General features: G+C 41.3%; 1 protein-coding gene across 2 annotated transcripts in view; it reads left to right on the top strand.

Annotated features, from left to right (window-relative positions):
- Positions 1 to 3,781: 3,781 nt before the first annotated feature.
- LOC306861139 (kinesin-like protein KIF21A) overlaps positions 3,782 to 22,172 on the top strand; it is a 54,925-nt gene continuing 36,534 nt past the window's right edge. For both annotated transcript variants that reach the window (XM_079403236.1, XM_079403235.1), the window contains exon 1: positions 3,782 to 4,059. In XM_079403236.1, the coding sequence (XP_079259362.1) occupies positions 4,016 to 4,059 (44 nt within the window). In that variant the 5' untranslated portion in view covers positions 3,782 to 4,015. The remainder of the gene's footprint in view (positions 4,060 to 22,172) is intronic.

Raw genomic sequence — 22,172 nt, 5'->3', positions numbered from 1 at the left:
ACTCTTCTGGCTCACCTTTGTTCTTTTTTGCAAACTCTAATCTTGCCTTTCTAGTTTTGGTGCTGGTCAGAGGTTTGCATCTTGCTGTGTAGCATCTGTAATTCTGTGTCAAAGTCTCCTGAGGACAGTAGATTGTCAGAGCATCACCCCAGCTTTGTTGCTGATTTTATAGACATGTCTTTTAGGATTCATTTTCACAGCTTTTATGATTTGTCTGTCATCAACTACTGTTGTTTTCTCAGCCGATCAGGTCGTTGTTGGTTGCTTGTGTCGCTGGTGGTTTCCAAACTCTTCATTTCTCCATGCCCTTTGTTTTTGCTAGAGCTCTAATTGACTTCCTCTTTTCTTTTAGCATCCAAATTGCTTGCTTTTCTCTCAAAGTTCTCCCGCATCTTCATCCTGGTTTGTGTGTGTCATCATCGAATGCAAGATTCAGAATACAGAAATAATGGATATAACTGATACGACACATTCCCTGCTTTTAATATCTGAAGAATTAATGCAACAGGACACAGCTGATCACTTAGAAAGACCTGTGAGGCAACTGCTCCAATACTTCTCACATCAGATAGAGGGAGGAAACTCTAAAAGTGCTGAACTTCTCAGCTGGTAAAACATGTATGTGTTGAATCACCCAATAATAAAATGTGACATTCTGTAGTTTTGTCTCATATTCATCTTTTAATCATATTTGTAAATGTCTTGACTCCACAGCCAACAGAGCAATTTTATCTTTACTGTTCCAATACTTATGGAGGACACTATATATATATATATATACATACAGTATATACTTGAATTATATGTGAATGAGGCTTGACTATGTCAAGTATGTCAACAATCAACAAACTGTAATGAAATCAGCCTGTAAATAAAATGTAACAATCAAAAACATAGAAAGATTGTGATTTGTGAAATCTCTCTATCTATCTATCTATCTATCTATCTATCTATCTATCTATCTATCTATCTATCTATCTATCTATCTATCTATCTATCTATCTATCTATCTATCTATCTATCTATCTCTCTATCTCTCTATCTATCTATCTATCTATCTATCTATCTATCTACACTATATTGCCAAAAGTATTGGGTCACCCCCTTCTAATGAACATGTTTGACTACTTTAGTAATTTCCATGAGTACAAATCTTAATGTTTAAGCATATAATGATATTCTAGGGAATTGTGTGCTTCTAATTTTATAGCAACAGTTTGGACAGGACCCTTTTCTAGTCTATCATGACAGTGCCTCTGTGTATAAGGCATGGTTAAAAAATAAATGATTGATTGAGTCAGTGTGGAAGAACTTGACTGGTCTGCAGAAAGCCAAGTCCTAATCCCATTGATGTTTGATGATCCGTTTTTGGCTCAAGGTCTGCATTTAAAGTCACACCAGAGGTGTTCAGCTGGGATTTGGATTTTGCTTTCTGCAGACCAGTCAAGTTCTTCCACACTGACTCAATCAATCATTTATTTTTGAACCATGCCTTATACACAGAGGCACTCTCATGATAGACTAGAAAAGGGTCCTGTCCAAACTGTTGCTATAAAATTAGAAGCACACAATTCCCTAGAATATCATTATATGCTTAAACATTAAGATTTGTACTCATGGAAATTACTAAAGTAGTCAAGCCTGTTCATTAGAAGTGGGTGACCCAATACTTTTGGCAATATAGTGCATCAATCTCATACGTGCAATATTCTTTCTGTCCAAAAGGAGGCGCTGTAAGATTTATACTTTCTGTCTCTGTAGCCAACCAGCAGTTACAAAGCATTCAAGAGGCCTGTGGTATATGAATGAATGAACGGATGAATGAATGAAATAAGGAACAATATATATATATATATATATATACAGTGGTGGAAATGGGGGGGGGGGGGGGGGACGAAGCCGGGGAGTGAATTTCGAGGGGGGACGGCGTTTCATTTCCAACTGCTTAGATTTATTTGAAAATTAAAATGATTTCTATATTATATCCATTCAAAAGACTACAAAAGCGATCCCAGGTCTGCATAAACCGTAGTGCAGTGCAGACTAAACAAAATGTAGCGGGATATTTGTGTCTATGGTTTGCTGGGCAATGCCGTCTTTGATTGGCCATCAAGAGCAGACTGCAGCCAATGGAAATGCTTCTCTATTGCTGCACATGCTGCTCCTCACAGCACAGATCCTGACAGCAGACTGCAGTTTGTCATTCATTGTAACAAACAAAGTGTAGAAATAATAGATTCAGTTTGTAGAGAGCTTCATTCACTAAAATAGAAGTTTGTGAGATCGCGATGAACTTAATGATTATAAAAAGTTTGCAAATGTGAAATTTAATTAATATAGCAGATTTATACATTATTGATTTTATTCAAAAGTTAATATAAAGCGACTTACGTTTTAGGAACACTTGTCTGAACTGTTGAGAACTATTTTGTTGATGAAATAAAGTCACAGCTGAGCCACTGCGCATCTCCAAGCAAACACAGCGCTGTTTCGATTATGAATGAATCTTTGTTTTTGAACAAATCTAGTGAGTCGATGATTATATGACCCATTCATAAAGAGAGTCACTTGCTTCATTCCTTAATGAATCAGCAGTTTGAACGAATCGATTAGATGAATGATTCAGTGACAGACAGTGACTTGCTGCCACCTACTGGGAGTTTCATTTTTAAAGTATAAATTTTAATTGTTTAATGTTTCTGTATTCAATCTCATAACATTGTTTTTATTAAATGTATTAATGCCACCTCTGAGTCTCGTTAGAAAGTCTGTAAATATTCCACATTTGTGCTCTTCTGTTCCGTGCAAAGATTAATTGTTGATGCTGATTTCAGGTCTTCCTGATTGTATCTTATTATTTTAAATGAATTTATTGTTTAATTATTTATTTATTTATTTTTTACAAAAAGTTAATAAATCTAATTTTGGCACAACATATGACATACATTTAATAAAGATAAAAATGGCATTACAAAGGTTAAAAAAATACTTTGAGTCAAACATCATCTTATAATAGTAAGTTTAATTTCTGTCATTGATCAGAAGGTGTTCCTAATTTCTTTATTTATTTTTTTAAGTAGAAGCACTAGTGCTCCTGAAAAGAAACGTAAGTGTAGAGTCCTTAAGAATGTAATGTTACCTTTTAAAACTAATTGAAAAGGTTTTTGCAAAGTGTATTAAATATAATCTACAAATGCAATACTGAACCGCTAAATAAGACGTGTTTTGAGGGCTTAGCTAATCAGGCCAATGAGAGACAAGCATTCTAATATTTTATGAAATCATTAGTTCATTTCACTAATCAGTGTTTTTTTGTTTGTTTTTTATTAAACACAAGAGGTCATTAATAATAATTATATTATAAGATGCACAAATTCAAACACAACGCATCTTTAATTTGGGCAGACTTGCAGGCGCCTGTCTTAATGTACAAGAAGGTTTAGAGAAAATATGACATAAGTTCTTAATAAATGTTTTCATAGATTATAAATGTTTTTATGATAAAATACATCCGAAAGGTAATCTAAAATTACCATTGTTTTGGTAATTTAAAAAAATCAATATATATATATATATATATATAAAAATATATATATATATATATATTGTACTGGATATTTTATTGTATCGGAAATGTTTTATGTATATTGCATTGGTTAATTTAGCCTACATGTCCCAAGCAAGCCACCTATGCTGTCTGTCTTATGTGGGTTTTGTTTTAGAGAGGAGGGCGTGGTCTGACGCGCACGGTGAGGGCGTGGCATGATGATGTCATCCTCAGGAGAGCGTCTCTCTTCAGGGCAGATGATTGTGAGAGAGCGCAGTTAGGCATGTAACGCGCTGCGTTTTATTTCATATTTGCATTATTTTCCCGTCAAAAGAAAACCCGTTTGGATCATTTGAGCTTTATAATGGCAGAATAGACGCAGGGAAGGACGCTCTGTTTGTGTCTGCTTCTTAAGCCGATAAAGAAAAGGAAATTCAGCTATATTTATCTCGTGTCCTGACCAGGAACATGTCTTCGGGACAAGATGAGAGCTCCGTGCGCGTGGCTGTCAGGTAGAAGAATATACATTTGTATATTTCATGTAATATATTGAAGAGCCTATCAAGTCTCACTGATGCTCCGTGTGGGCCCGCCTCTTGTGAACCTGCTTCAATCACCAGGGCTTTATGTTCTGCACGAGCTCATTGTGTTTACATCTTAATATAAGATTATATGCATGCACGTGGCATTATTTTTTAACCCATTTACCTTATTTGTAATCCTAAATCAGGCTGTAGGGCCTTATTGTGTTGATAAACATATCTGATGTAGAATTATAGCTACTGTTTCACAGGATTAAATGGGTTATCGATTACATAGATTTTAGATATAGATTTTCTTTTCTTTTTTCTTTTCTTCATGTCTGACTTCTATTGATTAAGAAGTGCTCAAAACTGTTATGTTACAGTATGGGTGTAAGGCCTTATTGTGTTTATATTGTACTTTTTAATAAGACTAAGCAAATATATAATATATACTTTACTCTTCTGATTATTAAACCGGCCCATATCATTATATTCATACTTTATTATAGGATTTAGGTTGTCATTCATTTTTTTATTCTCAACCAGTGTATTTATTTTGTTTGAATTACACTGATTTGAATATATTGTGTAAGATACACACTTCTGTTTTATTATTTTAACTTATTTTACTCTCTTGTTTATGCTGTATTTATGCTTTATGACCTTGTTGTGTTTGCAAACATGGACAGGATGTTTGATATGAAAATATATAATTATGGTCAAATATAGCTTTTCCTTCATTTTTCTATATGTTTAGTTCTATTGATCATCTGGGCCTAGGTTACTATAACTTAAATTACAGTAAGTCTGTGGGGCCTGTTATGATTATAATTAATATTCATGTTTTATTGATATGCATATCTGAATACATTATTCTACTGAAGTCTCTTGAGCTGAAGTGGGGCTGCATCTCAAAAGTTCATACTGTAATCAAGGTTTAGGTCACATTTTTATTGCTTAAGCAAATACCTTTGATTGTATGTTAAAGGGATAGTTCACTCAATTTAAATTCTGTCGTGTACTCATCCATATATAATTTCAGAACATTTGTTTCTTCTGTGAAACACAAAAGAAGATCTTTTCAGTAATGTTTTTGTATATTGAAAGTCTAACGTCCTGTAGTTTGGACCCCATTGACTTCCATTGAATGGACAAAAATAGTTGACTCATTATTCAAAAGTTATTGTTTGTGTTTCACGAGTTATTAGTATCATAATTTTTGAGTTAATGTTTTACTTTTAGTATTTATACTTACCTTTAATTTAATTTTATTTCAGTTTTATCCTTGTAAGTTTAGTACTTCGACTTAAACCTATTTAAGTTCCCAATGCAACAGGTTTCATCTTATGTTATTTCACCTTTATTTTAATTAACTGAAAACAAATAATAGTTTTAGTGCCCTATAACAACACTGGTTCCACCAAAGAAAGACAATACACATACAGGTGTGGAACAACATGGTGAGTAAATGATGACAGAATGAGTGAACTATCCCTTTAAGTAGTCTCTGCAGCTTAAGTATGTGGGATAATATCTTCAAAATGGCATCATCATCTTCATTAAACACATCCTTTTGTGACCAAACTGAAAGGACACACAGAATGCTTCTTTTTTTGTGGTTGGAAAAGGCTCTGCTGAAAAACAAAGGCCGTCTATACGCTCATGTTACATTGTTCTGATAGGCCTCAGGAGCTCTGGTTACTGGAGCTGACAGACTTTGACCTGCAGCTCGGTTTGGTCAGCAGTTGGATTTAGGCCTAATGTCTGTCACTCCACCTCTCTTTATTCATCTGTCAGATTTTTAGAAAATGTGAATGGTACTGTGTTTTAAAATAGTCACAGGTCTGATCTTGAATGTTTTTGCTTGGTAGGCATTAGAACAATCCAGTACAGATCACATGAGTGTGTTAATCTGTCAAACTGAGTTTAAGTAAGCAGGTCACACTTACAACCATGCTTTTTGGACATTTACCATGGCCACGTATCTTGGCCGATGAATTGCATTGCTTGGGGGCTGTAGAGTTTTCTTTAGATGTCTGCAACATTAAAATGAATTTGTTATTATTTGAATAGCTACTGTTGCGATAAACATGTCAAAATTTTTGCTGGCTTTAACTAACATTCTACTATCTTAGGACCAGATTTACTAAAAAGTGCAAATTAGCGTTAGAGCGCAATTCCATAAAAGCGCCGATAGTAGTGGACAATTCTGCAGATGATTTACTAACAATGCGCACATTAAAGAACACAGATGCAGCCAGATCATTTCCACAATGATCCGCACAATCTACCAAGAGCAGCGCACTTTACAGCCTGCTTTAAGACGTTCTTTTTTGGGCGTTAAATAATGCCGCAAATGCCGGTAATTGTTAGTAAATCACATTGCGTGATTCATTGCAACTGCTACAAATGCATATTCATAAGGTCAAGCGCAAAAATAACTGTCCACGCCTTTTCAGCGCTAATTCTTTACTTCGTGTCTTTAGTAAATCCTCCCTATACTATTTTAACGCTAAAAGATGGTTTGCGCTGGCTCAAGCTGTTAGTAAATCTGGCCCTAATTTAGCGAACATTTAGCCTAGTAGTTTAATTTCGATCATTTAGTAGAAGCAGTTTCAATAACATCGTAATTTAACTTTAGTTTCGGTAATTTAGCTAATATGGTAGAAGCAGCTATAGCTAATGCTATAGTTTAGCAAATGGAAACATTTCAGATAGTAGAATAGTTTAGCTAATGCTTATTAGTTTAACTGGAAACAGTTTAGCTAATGCTGTGTTTAGTTAATGTTTAGTAGAAGCAGTTTTGCTAATGCACTATGCGATATACTATGGCGCCCCTTGTGGCAAAACTGAGATTGCAACACATACAGCTTTATGAATTACTTGACACGTTTCAGAACACAATGTGTGAAATCGAACAGCCATAATTAGGAGCGTGCGTGTGTAAAGTATGTTCAGGCCTTAAGAAGTTGTTTGTGTTGAGTTTCTTTCAGTATATCTCACTCACCGCAAAAGCCTAAAGGTTCAGCCTGCAGATATCACAGTGTTTGTTCAAGCTTGTACTACAGTATCTCAGAAAGACTGTGTATCAGTTGCTTTTCTCTTCACTGGGAATAACATCAGTGTTTTAGTGGCTGGCTCAGCATCATAAAGACAGTAGCAGTCTTTATGTCCTTTTAAAATAAAGTAACGGTCAAAGGCCGTTTTAATCTTCAACATTAATGGAAGACAATCCATCATTCTGCTTTGTTTGTGAGTCCAAAGTCATGGCAACTGTTTAATTATCATTACGTCAATGACAGTGTCTCTGTTTGTAAAACCACGTTGACGAGGCCCAAAGCTGTGTGTTTTTACTGGCTAGAAACACACATGATTCGGTAACCTTAGCAATTTGTAGTTTATCCAGGCTGCGGTTAGTTGTTGATATAGTACCAGTCTCTACATGTTACACTTCTAAAGCACTTCATTTATCTTGTCTTCAGAAACTCTTGGATTCATTCATCTATTGTTCTCCTAATTTGAAATGTAATAGATTTCTGATGCACAGATGCTGCTCATTGGGAACATCTTGGAATTCTACACATTTATTCTACAGTTTATTCTCAAATTATTTAAGATTATATCTCATTATAGTACAAGTTTATTCTTAAAACGTCATGACTTTACTCTGACTTCATACTCAATAAAGACCTATAATGACATTATTCTCAAAGCATTCAAATTTTGAACGTGACACTAAACACTTGTCATACTTCTTTGAGCTGAAAGCATTTGACAGCATATTTGTTAGGGCTTACATGTATAGGTTTGAGCAGTTCTCTTGTGGCCTGTAAGATTCCACCACTGGTATATTCAATACCATAGGTCACAGCATTAATATTTTAAGGCTCTGGTCTTAACAACGAGGTGCTTTGTGGAATTACTCTCCGAGTTTGCAGATGAATGCATCTCTGTTTGCTTATGGCATGAATGTAGTTTATTACTTATTTGACCTCTTTTCTTACTATATTTAGGCTGAAAGGTAGTGGGGCAAACATCTGTTATTGAGCAACTGAATCAAAACCTCAAATTTTCACCCTTTCATTATTTAAAAGTTTACCATAGTCATAAGATGGAAAGCAGCCAGTTTGGATGCCTTCTGCACAAGGTCGTAAGTGGGTCAATAAGCCGTAAAGCAGCTTTATATTTGAAAACGTATCTCATGATATCATGTGGTAATTCATGATATTTATAATATCAATACTACAGTCAGAAAACTGAATAATTAAGATTTTTTATGTTTTTGAAAGAAGTCTCTTAAGCTCACCAAGGCTGCATTTATTTGTTTACAAATACAGTAAAAACAGTCATATTGTGGAATTATTTTTTCTTATTATTATTTTAATATTTTTAAAATGTAATTTATTCCTGTGATGGCAAAGCTGAATTTTCAGCAGCCATTACTCCAGTTTTCAGTGTCATATATGATCCTTCAGAAAACATTCTAATATGCTGATTTGGTGCTCAATTATTATCAGTGTTATTGGTACCCGAATATGAATAACTGTTCTTGTTATTTTCAATATTGAAAACAGTTTTGCTGCTTAATATTTTTGCCTTTTTTGGTTTAATCTTAAATACCCCAAACTTTTCAATCGCATGGTTAATATACATATAACATTAATATAATAAGAAATCAGCATATCGTAATAAGAATCATGTGACACAGAATACTGGAGTAATAATGCTGAAGATTCAGCTTTGCTGTCACAGGAATACAATATATTGTAATAAAAAAAAAAAGTTATTTTCAAATGTAATAATATTTCACATGTAATAAATAATATTTAACTGTATTTTTGATCAAATAAATGAAAAAAAAACTGATTTCTTTCAACAATAATAATAATAATAATACAAAAATCATAATTATTCCAAACCTTTGACACATATGTGAAAGATACATAAAATGCAATTTCAATATGCACCATGTCTTTAACCATTGCATCCTTGTGAGTATCCTGACTGGCATAATGTTTCCAGATTTTCAGAAAACAATGGGTGGACTAGATTAAATCAAGAGCTCCATCTTCTGTGTGTAATATGTCAGTTTTGGTTTTGTTCTGTTTCTTCCTTATTTGGTTCTTCCTGCTTTAGTTTGTGTCCTAGTTCTGTTAATTAATTATCGTCATCACCTGTGTTCTATTAATTACCTTGTTTCCTCGTTTGTTCCACTCCCTTTATAAGTCCTCAGTTCTCCCTCTGTGTTTGTCGGATCTTAAGTTTGTAATGGTTATTCGTGTGTTGAAGCTAATAAATATACCTATCGTTATTTGTCGTTTGTGGGCGCCCTTACTACAACCACCAACCGTAACAGAAGATCCGACCGCATACTGAAAGACGAGATCAACGCTCAGGATGCTGGAGCTTGTGCCCGTCGTTAGCGGGGGTTCACGCCGCCGTTCGCGGCTCGCCCCTGCCCGTGCTGCGTGGGATGTCGGGCTGCCTGTCGCGGCTTACCCAGGCCACCCGTTTTGGGGAGAACGGGTCGCCATTCGCCGCACGCCCTTGCCCACCGCCCAAGTGAAATTCGCTCCGCCGGAGACGGCGAGGAATGTTCCGCCCGCGGCGAGGAGGATTCCGCCGCAAGGGGCGAAGAACGTTGCGCCGTCGGCGACGAAGAGGATCCCGCCGTACACGGCGATGAATGTTCCGCCCGCGGCGAGGAGGATTCCGCCGCAAGGGGCGATGAACGTTGCGCCGTCCACGACGAGAAGGATTCCGCCGCCTATGACGGATCACCCCGAGCCGCCGAGGGAAGAAGTTCAGGTACCAGTGGGGATTTTAATTGAGTTTGAGGGCATGACATTCCCTCCAGTGCCTGATCCTCGCCAGTGCCATCCAGTGCCTGATCCTCGCCAGTGCCATCCAGTGCCTGCTCCTCGCCGGCGCCCTCCAGTGCCAGCTCCTCGCCGGCGCCCTCCAGTGCCAGCTCCTCGCCGGCGCCCTCCAGTGCCAGCTCCTCGCCGGCGCCCTCCAGTGCCAGCTCCTCGCCGGCGCCCTCCAGTGCCAGCTCCTCGCCGGCGCCCTCCAGTGCCAGCTCCTCGCCAGTGCCTTCCTGTGCCTGCTCCTCGTCTGAGCCCACCAATTCCGGCACCTCGCAAGTGCCCACCTGAGTTCCCGCTGGTCCCGTCCAGCCGTCCTGAGTTCCCGCTGGTCCCGTCCAGCCGTCCTGAGTTCCCGCTGGTCCCGTCCAGCCGTCCTGAGTTCCCGCTGGTCCCGTCCAGCCGTCCTGAGTTCCCGCTGGTCCCGTCCAGCCGTCCTGAGTTCCCGCTGGTCCCGTCCAGCCGTCCTGAGTTCCCGCTGGTCCCGTCCAGCCCACCTGAGTTCCCGCTGGTCCCGTCCAGCCCCACGCCTCCCGTGCGCCCTCTAATGTCCGCGCTGCAAGAGCGCCCCTGTGAATCCGCGCTGCAAGAGCGCCCTCAAGTGTCCGCGCTGCAAGAGCGCCCTCAAGTGTCCGCGCTGCAAGAGCGCCCTCAAGAGTCCGCGCTGCAAGAGCGCCCTCCTGCGTCTCCGCTGGTCCCGTCCAGCTCTCCTTCGTCTCCGCTGGTTCTATCCAGCTTCGCGCCTCCCGTGCGCCCTCAAATGTCTGCGCTGCAAGAGCGCCCTCAAGTGTCTGCGCTGCAAGAGCGCCCTCAAGTGTCTGCGCTGCAGGAGCGCCCTCAGGAGTCCGTGCTGCAAGAGCGCCCTCCTGCATCTACGCTGGTCCCGTCCAGCGCTCCTTCGTCTCCGCTGGTTCTATCCAGCTCCGCGCCTCCCGTGCGCCCCCCAGTGCCCGCTCCTCCAGAGCGCCCTCAAGTGCCCGCTCCTCCAGAGCGCCCTCTAGTGCCCGCCCCTCCAGAGCGCCCCCAGGAGTCCGCCCCTCCAGAGCGCCCCCAGGAGTCCGCTCCTCCAGAGCGCCCCCAAGAGTCCGTTCCTCCAGAGCGCCCTCAAGAACCCTCTCCTCCAATGTGGCCCCCAGAGGGGAGCTTTCCCAAAGAAATTTTGGGGGGGGGCCATATAGTCTCAGTCTGTGTGGCCAGGCCAAGGGCCAAGGCCACGGAGCACCCCGACCCGCCAAGGCCGCCCGAGGACCCCGACCCGCCAAGGCCGCCCGAGGACCCCGACCCACCATGGTCGCCCGAGGACCCTCATCTGCCATGGTCGCCCAAGGACCCCGATCCGCCAAGGCCGCCCGAGGACCCCGATCCGCCAAGGCCGCCCGAGGACCCCGATCCGCCATGGCCGCCCGAGGACCCCGACCCGCCATGGCCGCCCGAGGACCCCGACCCGCCATGGCTGCCCGAGGACCCCGACCCGCCATGGCTGCCCGAGGACCCCGATCCGCCATGGCCTCCCGGGTCTCCAGTCCTGCCATGGCCTCCCAAGGCTCCTGATCTGCCATGGTCTCCCAAGGCTCCTGATCCGCCATGGTCTCCCGAATCTCCAGTCCTGCCATGGCCTCCCAAGGCTCCAGATCCGCCATGGTCTCCCGAATCTCCAGTCCTGCCATGGCCTCCCAAGGCTCCAGATCTGCCATGGCCTCCCGAATCCCCAGTCCTGCCATGGCCTCCCAAGACTCCAGATCCGCCGTGGCCTCCCGAATCTCCAGTCCTGCCATGGCCTCCCAAGGCCCCGGATCCGCCGTGGCCTCCCGAATCTCCAGTCCTGCCATGGCCTCCCAAGGCTCCGGATCCACCATGGACTCCCGAGTCTCCAGTCCTGCCATGGTCTCCCAAGGCTCCTGATCCGTCCTGGAGGCTTCCCTATCCTGTCCTGGTCCTGCTCCAGCCTCCAGGACGCCCGCCCCCCCCTCCCCGATGTTACTGTTACGGTGCGGGACGCACCTTCCGGGGGGGGGGAGATACTGTAATATGTCAGTTTTGGTTTTGTTCTGTTTCTTCCTTATTTGGTTCTTCCTGCTTTAGTTTGTGTCCTAGTTCTGTTAATTAATTATCGTCATCACCTGTGTTCTATTAATTACCTTGTTTCCTCGTTTGTTCCACTCCCTTTATAAGTCCTCAGTTCTCCCTCTGTGTTTGTCGGATCTTAAGTTTGTAATGGTTATTCGTGTGTTGAAGCTAATAAATATACCTATCGTTATTTGTCGTTTGTGGGCGCCCTTACTACAACCACCAACCGTAACACTGTGCAACCCAAATGGATTTTCTTTTAGGTTTTCTCATGATTATTTATGAGCCAGCTGAGTAGAACCAACCCTAGAAACCATCTGTGATGTGAATTGATGAGTTAACAGACTCACGTGCACATTGGGTTGGTTGGGTGGATGTGTATACAAAGACGATGGCATTAGTACAGGTGCTTTAATGTTTACTTAAGCATGGGAGGCATCTGTGCACATGTTAAATGCCTTGTTGAACAGTGAGACACAACAATTTCCACCACAGCTATTATGAAAAGCCAAAGATATGTATAGTATATCTTTCCATCCTTTTGTTTCCCACATATAATTGATCTGGTTTAAATAGAAAAGTACTTTTATCTAGGCCCTACTTCATAGAGATATCTTGCGTTAGATAGCTTGTGTTTTGCTCTTGAAATAGCAAATGTGCTGATTATGGACACAGTTTATAAAAAGACATTATTCTGTTTTTTTCCCACCACCAATATAATTGTAAAAAAAGCTAAACAGATTATTTTTTTAAAGAAAAATGTCAAGGATATATATAAATGGATAAAATCAAGTATTTTAGCATTCAAAAACAGCACACTTTACCTTTAAATATCTCCAATCCAAAAGCAACTAATTCTTTCCATGTATAATTGTTGATGTTTTGTGCCAATGAGCTCATGGGAGCAAATGTGGGTGGATGTTTTGGGTCCTTGTTTTCATCAGTTGTCATCTTTTTTGCTCCCGCTTGACCCTTAGGGCGGCAGTCGGCCAACATCACAGTCACCTGTGGCCTTCCTGTCCATAACCTTACATGGATGCAGTGAGACCTGTGAGCAGGCATTTAGCCAGAATGGACATTTCCTGTATGTTCAAGTCAAGCCAACCTAATTTGCACTTTCCAAAGCGATTGAGCGCAGCTGATGCTGTAAAAATACTCCCCCATTTTCAAAATACACTAGAGACACGCTCATCCTGACAGGATGTTAAAAAGGTGTCAGAGTTTGAAACAATTTAAGCTTTATGTGCAACATCTGTTACATGCAGAAGATTACCACAGAAAATTATTTTGATTCATTCAGTAGTTTGTAAAAAGCCATTCAAAGCATTTACGTTAGAAGACAGTTAGTGCTGTCAATCGATTAATCGCATCCAAAATAAAAGATTTTGCATACACAATATATGTGTGTGTGTTGTGTATATTAATTATGAATATATAAATACACACATATGCATGCATATATTTAAGAAAAATATGTTATGTGTATATATTAAATATATTTATGTTATGCAAATTATATTAATATAAATATATACATATAAATACATTTAATATTTTCAAAATATATATGTGTATATTGTGTATTTATACATACATAATAAATATGCACAGTACACACACATATATGTGAATTTATCAATTAGACAATCTACATTTCCAAGTTGTAGTTGTTAGTTACCCCAGTTTTTAAGACAGGTGATCCAACTAATGTGGTAAATTATAGGCCAGTTTCAATTTTGGCAGTAGTGTCTAAAATAGTAGAAACACAAAATAATTGATTGTGTCCTATGCAATTTGGGTTTCGTAAACAGCATTCAACATAAACTGCTGTGAGTTATTTTATTAAGTAAATTTGGTTAAAATTAGATAAGGGTGGGGTTGTGGGTGCTGTGTTCCTTGATTTAGAAAAGGCATTTGATACACTAAATCACAATATCTTATTATCTAAATCATCACACTTTAAGTTCTTGGGAGTTACAATGAAATGGACTGAGTCTTATCTTACATCCAGGAAACAGTGTACGCAGATTAAAAAACACATATCTTCTTTAAAAGATTGTTCTACAGGGGTGCCTCAGGGGTCAACCCTAGGCCCATTACTCTTTAGTTTTTACTTCAGTGACTTTCCAGATGTTTGTCCTAATGTACATATTCAAATGTACGCAGATGACACAATTACACAAAATCACAATTACACAAATTTTAGATTGGTTTACTCAGTGCTGCTTAACATTAAATGTAGAAATATGGATTGTAGTTTCTATGTGGAGGATTATACTTTTTATCTGTTAAATTTTGGGGGGATTTTATTGTACATGATGTTTTTTAATTTGTTTTGGTATTCTCCTGCCCAGGGACAGCAGATGAAATTTAGCTCTGTAGCTAATGGGGCAGTTTTCTGACTGTTCATTGTCCCTGTCAGATAATGAAAAATGATTAAAAAAATATATATATTATGTAAACAAAAACTTTTATTTAGGATGCAATTAATGGCGATTAATCGTTTGACAGCACTATTTGTTTGGTTTTATTTTCTAGCAGTGCACATTAAACTTAAAAATACAAAACAAGAAAGAAAGCAAGCTTGTTTGTGCCATTTTATTAGGTCATTTAAATGAAATCCTCAGTAAAACAGTACAGAAGCCCTGAAATTCAAAACTAATCTGTGCAAAGCCAACACTTTAATCAGGCTTTTAATCAGGACAATACAACATAGATAAAGTGATAGTTTTGTTGACTGCTCACGGATGGCAAACAGAAAATGAAGGCGGGGAAATCCTCACATCCCATTTCTGTCTCCTATGCACTAGCCGTGGTCACTCATTTACCCAGGAATATTCTGTTCCTGCTTGGGTTGCAGAACCTTAGATGGCCTTTCATTGCATTTGAACTATCCAGAGTTACAGAAAAAGGCGATTTCCATGAACATGATGTTTTTTACAGCAGTTCCGTGTAGAGTACAGTGATCATGTTTATTTTCTGAAATATTTGAATAGTCAATGCATACACATATGCAAAAATAATCGTGTAGTCTCACATAGCCAGAATTATGACAGCAAGTCTGGGCTGCTGTGAAGTTTCATACTGTATCCAAATATGCAAACGCAGACTTACTGTAAATGCTTAGCCAATGCATTGCAAGCCCAATAGAGTTACCTTCAAATGTCTATGCCATTAAACTGGTGTTATTATTCAGTTAGGTAGCTATAAACACAGTCATGTCTGTTAGCGTGTCCTCTGTGGTAAACGGAAAAAGCGAAACATTCTTTCTTTGCTATTTAAATTCTGGGGCGCATTTCTTAAAAGCATTGTTAGTCAACTATTGTTGCAAGTTCCGTTGTTACCAACATCGTGAAGTTCGACAATTTGTTCACCTAGTTCCTGAGACCATAGTTCCAACAAACATTCGCAAACAGCATCGTAAATATCTGTCGTTGGAACTACAGCTCTCGACCTTTGGTTGGAAGTATTTATTTTTAGAGAATGTGGTTGGAATGATGATTGTGTCTAATTTATTACTCCTACGATGTATTTAACTGGTAGTTAAGCAGTTACATTGTTGAACAGAACACATATCCTTGGATTAGAAATCTTAACTGACCAACTACAGTGAGGTAATCTTACTGCAATTTCAGATGAATATACAAATTGTACGAATTGATATGATTTAGCTAACAATTCGCCAAAATGTAAAATAGTTACAAAGTGCCATAAGGTTCTTTTTACTAGTTTTTAATCAAAACCACGTGGTCTACCAGCCTTGTAAACATGACACACATTTTGCACCTTTTAGCTGTCAATTTTAGCCACTTTTTTATCATTATTGTGTGTCATATCACGCGGATCTGTGAGTGTGTCGTTATGAGGCTGTTTATCAAAACCAAACGGGTTGGATAGATGAAAGTTGTTATCTTAATTGTTCTAATAACTACAACTGTCATTAAGTGTCATTATAGTTTTAAAATTTGGGTGTTATAGATATCGCAAACGTGATCTGTTAGCAGATTTACTGTATTACTTAATACTAGTATAATCAAAAGAATCCAAACCGATCAGTAAGCTTATTAGGCAGCCTATCCAGAAACAATACAAAGTGGACACTATGGAATACATTTTTACTATTTTACTGTACTATAAACAAACACTGTAACTAAGAAAATCTATTATTAATTAACTGGTTGATTGATCATGAATTTTGATTGCAGTTTTCACACTGAGCCAATCTGAGACAAACCAAGACTTGATTAATTTTCGTTTTAAGTTTAGGAACCAATACATGATGATGAAATACAGAGATCTCACATTGAATTATGGTAACGTCAAAAACAATCAATAAATCAGCTGTTAATGAGACTAGGAAATAAAATGTACTCATAATAGCACTCTAAGAGAGTCATGTTTTTCCAGGGCAGGATGCATCAGCACTTACCCATCTGTCTCCATCTGCTTTATTGGATTTAAAAAAAAAAAATTTTTTGTTGCCAGTTCTGCTTAGTTTACTGTTTGAAATCATTGTGAGCTCAACTGAGACATTTTAGAGGTCAAATGATCCCATAGCAGACAAAATGGACCCTTGTGCTTCTGGCTAATGACTAGATAACCGTTGGACCCGTAGAACATGGTCCAATCCACTTAAGCTACTGATCTTTTCTCTGGGAAAGAGGAGGCTGTGGAGATGTCTTTGTCACTGTAATCGCAGTAATGAGGCCTGTGGGTTGAGGTTAACACGTTCAGTCAGAAGCCCACCTCATGCATAACATTAGATAATGCTAATGTGCAGCTTTCCTGAGAAAAATCCATTGAAATCCATTTCAACAAACATAAACTTCAAGAAGTTGTCAAATATGTCATTAAAAGTATTCCATATTCCATATCAGGGCTCTGAACGGGTTCAAGGAACGAAAATGAAAACCGGAAACGAACGAAATTTTGACCGGAACAGAACCGGAAACAGAAACAAAATCAAATTTTATAGTTCCGAACAGAACATTAACCGGTTAATAACGTTATTTTATCGTTCCATTTAATATTTGAAATTTGCTGTCAACCAATCACGAATTCAAGTAGTACAGACTATGCAAATGTGATGTTGACGCATCCAGCGAGTGAAATGCCCGCCCGCGCTCAGCTGAGAACTCTAGTCACAATGGCAATGAATTCTGCTACCATCTGTTTTAATGGGCGGTAGCAATATCTGACAGGGTAGCACAAATCGTCAGAACACTGGTTTATCCGACGACAGTGTAAGATGGATTCAACAGATCTTACGCACCTGTAGCGCTTCTGTGAACAGAGAAAACACAATAAAACTATAGGCTTACATAAAAAGGAATATATATATATATATATATATATATATATATATATATATATATATATATATATATATATATATATATATATATATATATATATATATATATATATATATATATATATATATGCCTATACACTAAATATATATCACGTAAATCATTGACCGATTAACAAAACGAAAGAAGAAGAAAAAATATGGTTAGGCCCACGGTTCATTTTGACGCATTCCAACGTTCTCGGAAAGGAAAACGAGACGGCAGAAAGTAGTTTTCTTTATTTTGCAAATCTTTACTGTTTTATTTGTTTTACAATAGCTTGACAGTTTTGAATGATGTCTTGCATCTGTATAACCAAACAGCGCTAGTATGGCCGTATCGCACTGGCGCCTCACGCGCACAAAGACACATTTTTGCGACATTGCAGCCAGTTCATTATCAAAATAAAATACAGTTAAAGGAACATGTAAAAAGTTACAGTGCTCCGTTGTCCAATCCGTTGCGTTCAGCGTGTGCTGTTATTGCCGATGTGAAAGATGATGTTCCCTATCAAGGGAACTTCGAACTGCGTCCTCTAGAGGTCGCTATGGGGAACTCCATCTACGTGACCCGTGTCTGAAGCATATATACAAAAACACCAAATATTGGCCGGCGACAGCCTATGACGTCACTCCCGGTGCGCCACAGTATTAAAGGGCGCCGGGAGAAAGCATCATCCTCTTCTTCGTCTTCAATGACTGTTTTGTTTGAAGCGTGCATCTTACGAGGTAAGTATGCTTTACCTTTGTAATGGCGAGCACTAGCAAGGCGTTTGAGAGATGTGTGCATCCGTGTCCACGTTATCGGATGCTTGATGACTCACATGATCTTTGCGTCTTTGGTTTGCGCGCTGCATGTACTGCGAGCGTTTTTCTAAAAGCTCCGCTCTCGTCTGTCTCTCTTTCCGAGGAGAAAGGGGCAGCCGTCTGCTTCCCGCGGTTCAGGACCCTCCGCTGCTGAAGCACGGAGGAAAATGAGCTCATGGGGTTTGCAGGTGGTTCTCGCCAACGAGTTATAGAAGGGATTTTCCTTCTCGCGCTCGTCTGCCGCGAGCGAGGGCGAGCTGTCGGATGACAATGACGCGATTTTGCTGACATCATCTGAGGAAAAGAAAAACGCTGGAATGTGATACATACGCAGCAGCAGGTCAGGCTGTCGCCTCATTACACACTATGGCAGTGTTTCAGGCATTTCAGGCTGATCTGTTGAAAGACCTGGATAAAAGTCAGGGTTTGTAAAAAAAAAAAAAAATTTTAATTTTTACCTGACGAGGTTGCTGAGCTGTGCCGCACCACTGATTTAGCTCTTTGAACCATTTAAGCATAGATTAATTCTATGGCGACCATGGTGGTAACGAAGAGACATCGGTGGGTGAACCTGGCAGATATTGAGAAGAGAGAGAGAGAAAAAAGGGCTTTCTTCTCAGTGCCCCGGTTTCGCCTTCCGTACTTTTTGGTACCTCCGTCGAGTCGGTGGTTGAAAGGTTTAGGGAGGCGAAGGCGCATTCAGCGGCTTTTTAAACCTTCATTTAAACGAGAAGGTCCAGGTCTGAGTTCAAACAGCGCAGGGGTCCTGGCCCATCCCGATCTGAGGATCAGAAATGGGCACAGAAGGCTAGTGTCGCGACTCGCGCCCTTCCCCGCCTGCGGGTAGGGCTTCAGGGTGGCGCGGGTCAAAGAGAGGTAGCAAGACCTGAGGGAGGTGGTCCGGACGAGGCGTTGTGACGCTCTCGCCCAGGCCAGGGTAGAGTTGAACATCTCTCCTTCCCTCAGGGGGCCTGTAAAGCCCTCATCTTCCCCTCTCTAATTCCCCTGAAACCTCGGTTTTCTTTTTCTACCACCTGACCGAGGTTAGGTGAGCACCTCCTGCGCTCTTATTCACTGGTCCCTACACTGGACCGTTCTTCTGCGCGGGATCCATGGATGGGTGAGTACGATCCAATTTTATCAGATTCGCTGGTATGTGTGTTTTATACCATTCGAACTAACCTAAAACAAACCAGTACTACAGGCTGGTATCAGGTGTAGTGCTGAGCAACTTTATGACAATGCTTTGGTTCTGAGGAGCAGCATTTTCTAGTCTGGCCCTTTTGTTCTTCAAACGAGGCCATGATAGGTGCATAGAGGTTTAGGTTAGAACTGCTCACCCTTATTAGGGTTTTAAGTAGCAGTTTCCCTGACCCCTTGTTGCCTTCGGTTCAGCTACCTTACCCTGATACTATTTCCAGCAGCCTGTTCGGGTTGTTAGGTATCCCTAAAACTGTTTGTAGGTCGAGCTAGCTTTGCTCCCCTCGCCTAGAATGTGGAGGGTTATTTATGAGCATGCCGCTCCCTCCTGAGTGTTTGAAACCCTTTTGCTGTAAGTAGAGTTTCCGCTCCCAGAGCTTTGTTACTTAACAACCTGATCCTGGTTGCTGCTGTACTCCTCCAAGCTCTACCCTGTTGGTCGAGCTGGCACTGCTCCCCTCACTTAGAGGGTTGCCTATGAGCATGCCGCTCCCTGCTGAGCGTCAGAGTTTCCTCTCATATGAGAGTCGAGTCTCCGCCCTCAGAGCTCCGTTATTCAGAAACCTCAGCCCGTCAGGCTTTTCTCTAGGCCTCCTTGTCAGGTTGCTCTCATAGTTGGTCGAGCTAGCATTGCTCTCCTCACTTTAGAGGGTTATTTATGAGCATGTTGCTCCCTTTCTGAGCTCTCTTTGTTGGGTGAGCTGGCATCGCTCCCCTTATTTAGAGGGTCTCTTATGAGCGTGTCGCTCCCTTCTGAGTGTCTGAGTTCCCTCTCATGTTGAGAGTTGAGTTCTCCGCTCTCCAGAGCTCTTTCTTGGTAGAGTTAGCATTGTTCCCCTCATTTAGAGGGTCATCTATGAACATGCTGCTCCCTCCAGAGAGCATCTGACAATACGGTTTCTAAAACCCATATTTGGTAAGTGCGCACACTAGTCTCTGTGCACTTTTCTAAGAACCACGCTGTGGTAAGATCGCACACCAAGTGTTTTGCGGTCTTTTCTAAAATCCTGTATGGTATGGGTTACGCGCTGAGACTTCGTCCCATTCTTTGAGTTGGTAGGCCTCGGTTTTTACCTTATGCCCCACTCTACTTATGTATGTGCTGAGTATCCTCTCATACTGAGAGTTGAGTTCTTCGCTATCTAGAGCTCTGCCTTGGTTGAACTAGCATGGCTTCCCCTCATTATAGAGGGTCACCTATGAGCATGTTGCTCTTCTTGTGGGTCGAGCTGGCGTTTCTCTCCTCTCTATAGTGGATTACTTATGAGCATGCCGCTCCCTTACGAGCGTCTGAGTCCCCTCTTACGTTGAGGGTTGAGTTTTTCGCTCTTCAGAGCTATGCCTTGGTAGAGCTAGCATCGCTCCCCTCTTTCTTGGGGTCACTTATGAGCATGCTGCTCCCTCTAGAGCATTTGGAGAAGAGAATTTTCAAATCCATGATTATGGTAAGTGCGCACGCTAGTCTTTGTGCACTTTCTGAAATCCACGCTGTGGTAAGATCGCACACCGAGTGTCTTGTGGTCTTTTCTAAAAATCCTGTATGGTATGGGTTACGCACTAAGGTTTCGTCCCATTCTTTGAGTTGGTTAGGCCCCGGTCTCCTTGGGCCCCACTCTACTTATATATGTGCTGAGTATCCTCTCTGTCTTGGTAGAGCTAGCATTGCTCCCCTCATTTAGAGGGTCGCCTATGAGCATGCTGCTCCCTCAGGAGCTCTCTTTACTGGTCGAGATAGCATTGCTCCCCTCCCTTAGAGGGTCACTTTGACTATGAGCATGCTGCTCCCTCCAGAGAGCATCTGATAGAGAGTAACGTTATTAAAGCTAGAGCATTTGGAGAATAGAAATTTCAAATCCATGATTATGGTAAGTGCGCACGCTAGTCTCTGGGCACTTTCTGAAATCCACGCTGTGGTAAGATCGCACACCGAGTGTCTTGTGGTCTTTTCTAAAAATCCTGTATGGTATGGGTTACGCGCTGAGGCTTCGTCCCATTCTTTGAGTTGGTTAGGCCCCGGTCTCCTTGGGCCCCACTCTACTCATGTATGTGCTAGTATCCTCTCATGAACTGAGAGTTAAGTTCTCCGCTCTCTGGAGCTCTGTCTTGGTAGAGCTGGCATTGGTCCCCTCGTCAGAGGGTTGCCTATGAGCATGCCGCTCCCTGCTGAGCGTCTGAGTTTTCCCCTCTTATGAGAGTCGAGTCTCCGCTCTCAGAGCTCCGTTATTCAGGAATTTCAGCACGTCAGGCCTTTCTTTAGGCCTCCTTGTCATCTGACAATACGGTTTCTAAAATCCATATTTGGTAAGTGCGCACGCTAGTCTCTGTGCACTTTTCTAAAAACCACGCTGTGGTAAGATCGCACACCGAGTGTCTTGTGGTCTTTTCTAAAAATCCTGGATGGTATGGGTTACGCACTGAGGCTTCGTCCCATTCTTTGAGTTGGTTAGGCCCCGGTCTCCTTGGGCCCCACTCTACTCATGTACGTGCTAGTATCCTCTCATGAACTGAGAGTTAAGTTCTCCGCTCTCTGGAGCTCTGTCTTGGTAGAGCTGGCATTGCTCCCCTCGCTATAGAGGGTTACTTTGAGCATGCTGCTCCCTCACAAGCTCTCCTTGTTGGTCGAGCCGGCACTGCTCCCCTCGCTATAGAGGGTTATCTATGAGCTTGCTGCTCCCTCCAGAGCATATGAAAAGAACGACGTTTATAAATCCATGTTATGGTAGGTGCGCACGCTAGTCTTTGTGCACTTTATGAAAGCCACGCTGTGGTAAGATCGCACACCGAGTGTCTTGTGGTCTTTTCTAAAAATCCTG

This window comes from Barbus barbus (assembly GCF_936440315.1).
Source record: "Barbus barbus genome assembly, chromosome: 42".
Classification (NCBI taxonomy): Eukaryota; Metazoa; Chordata; class Actinopteri; order Cypriniformes; family Cyprinidae; genus Barbus; species Barbus barbus.
This window is presented reverse-complemented; position numbering and strand designations above follow the sequence as displayed.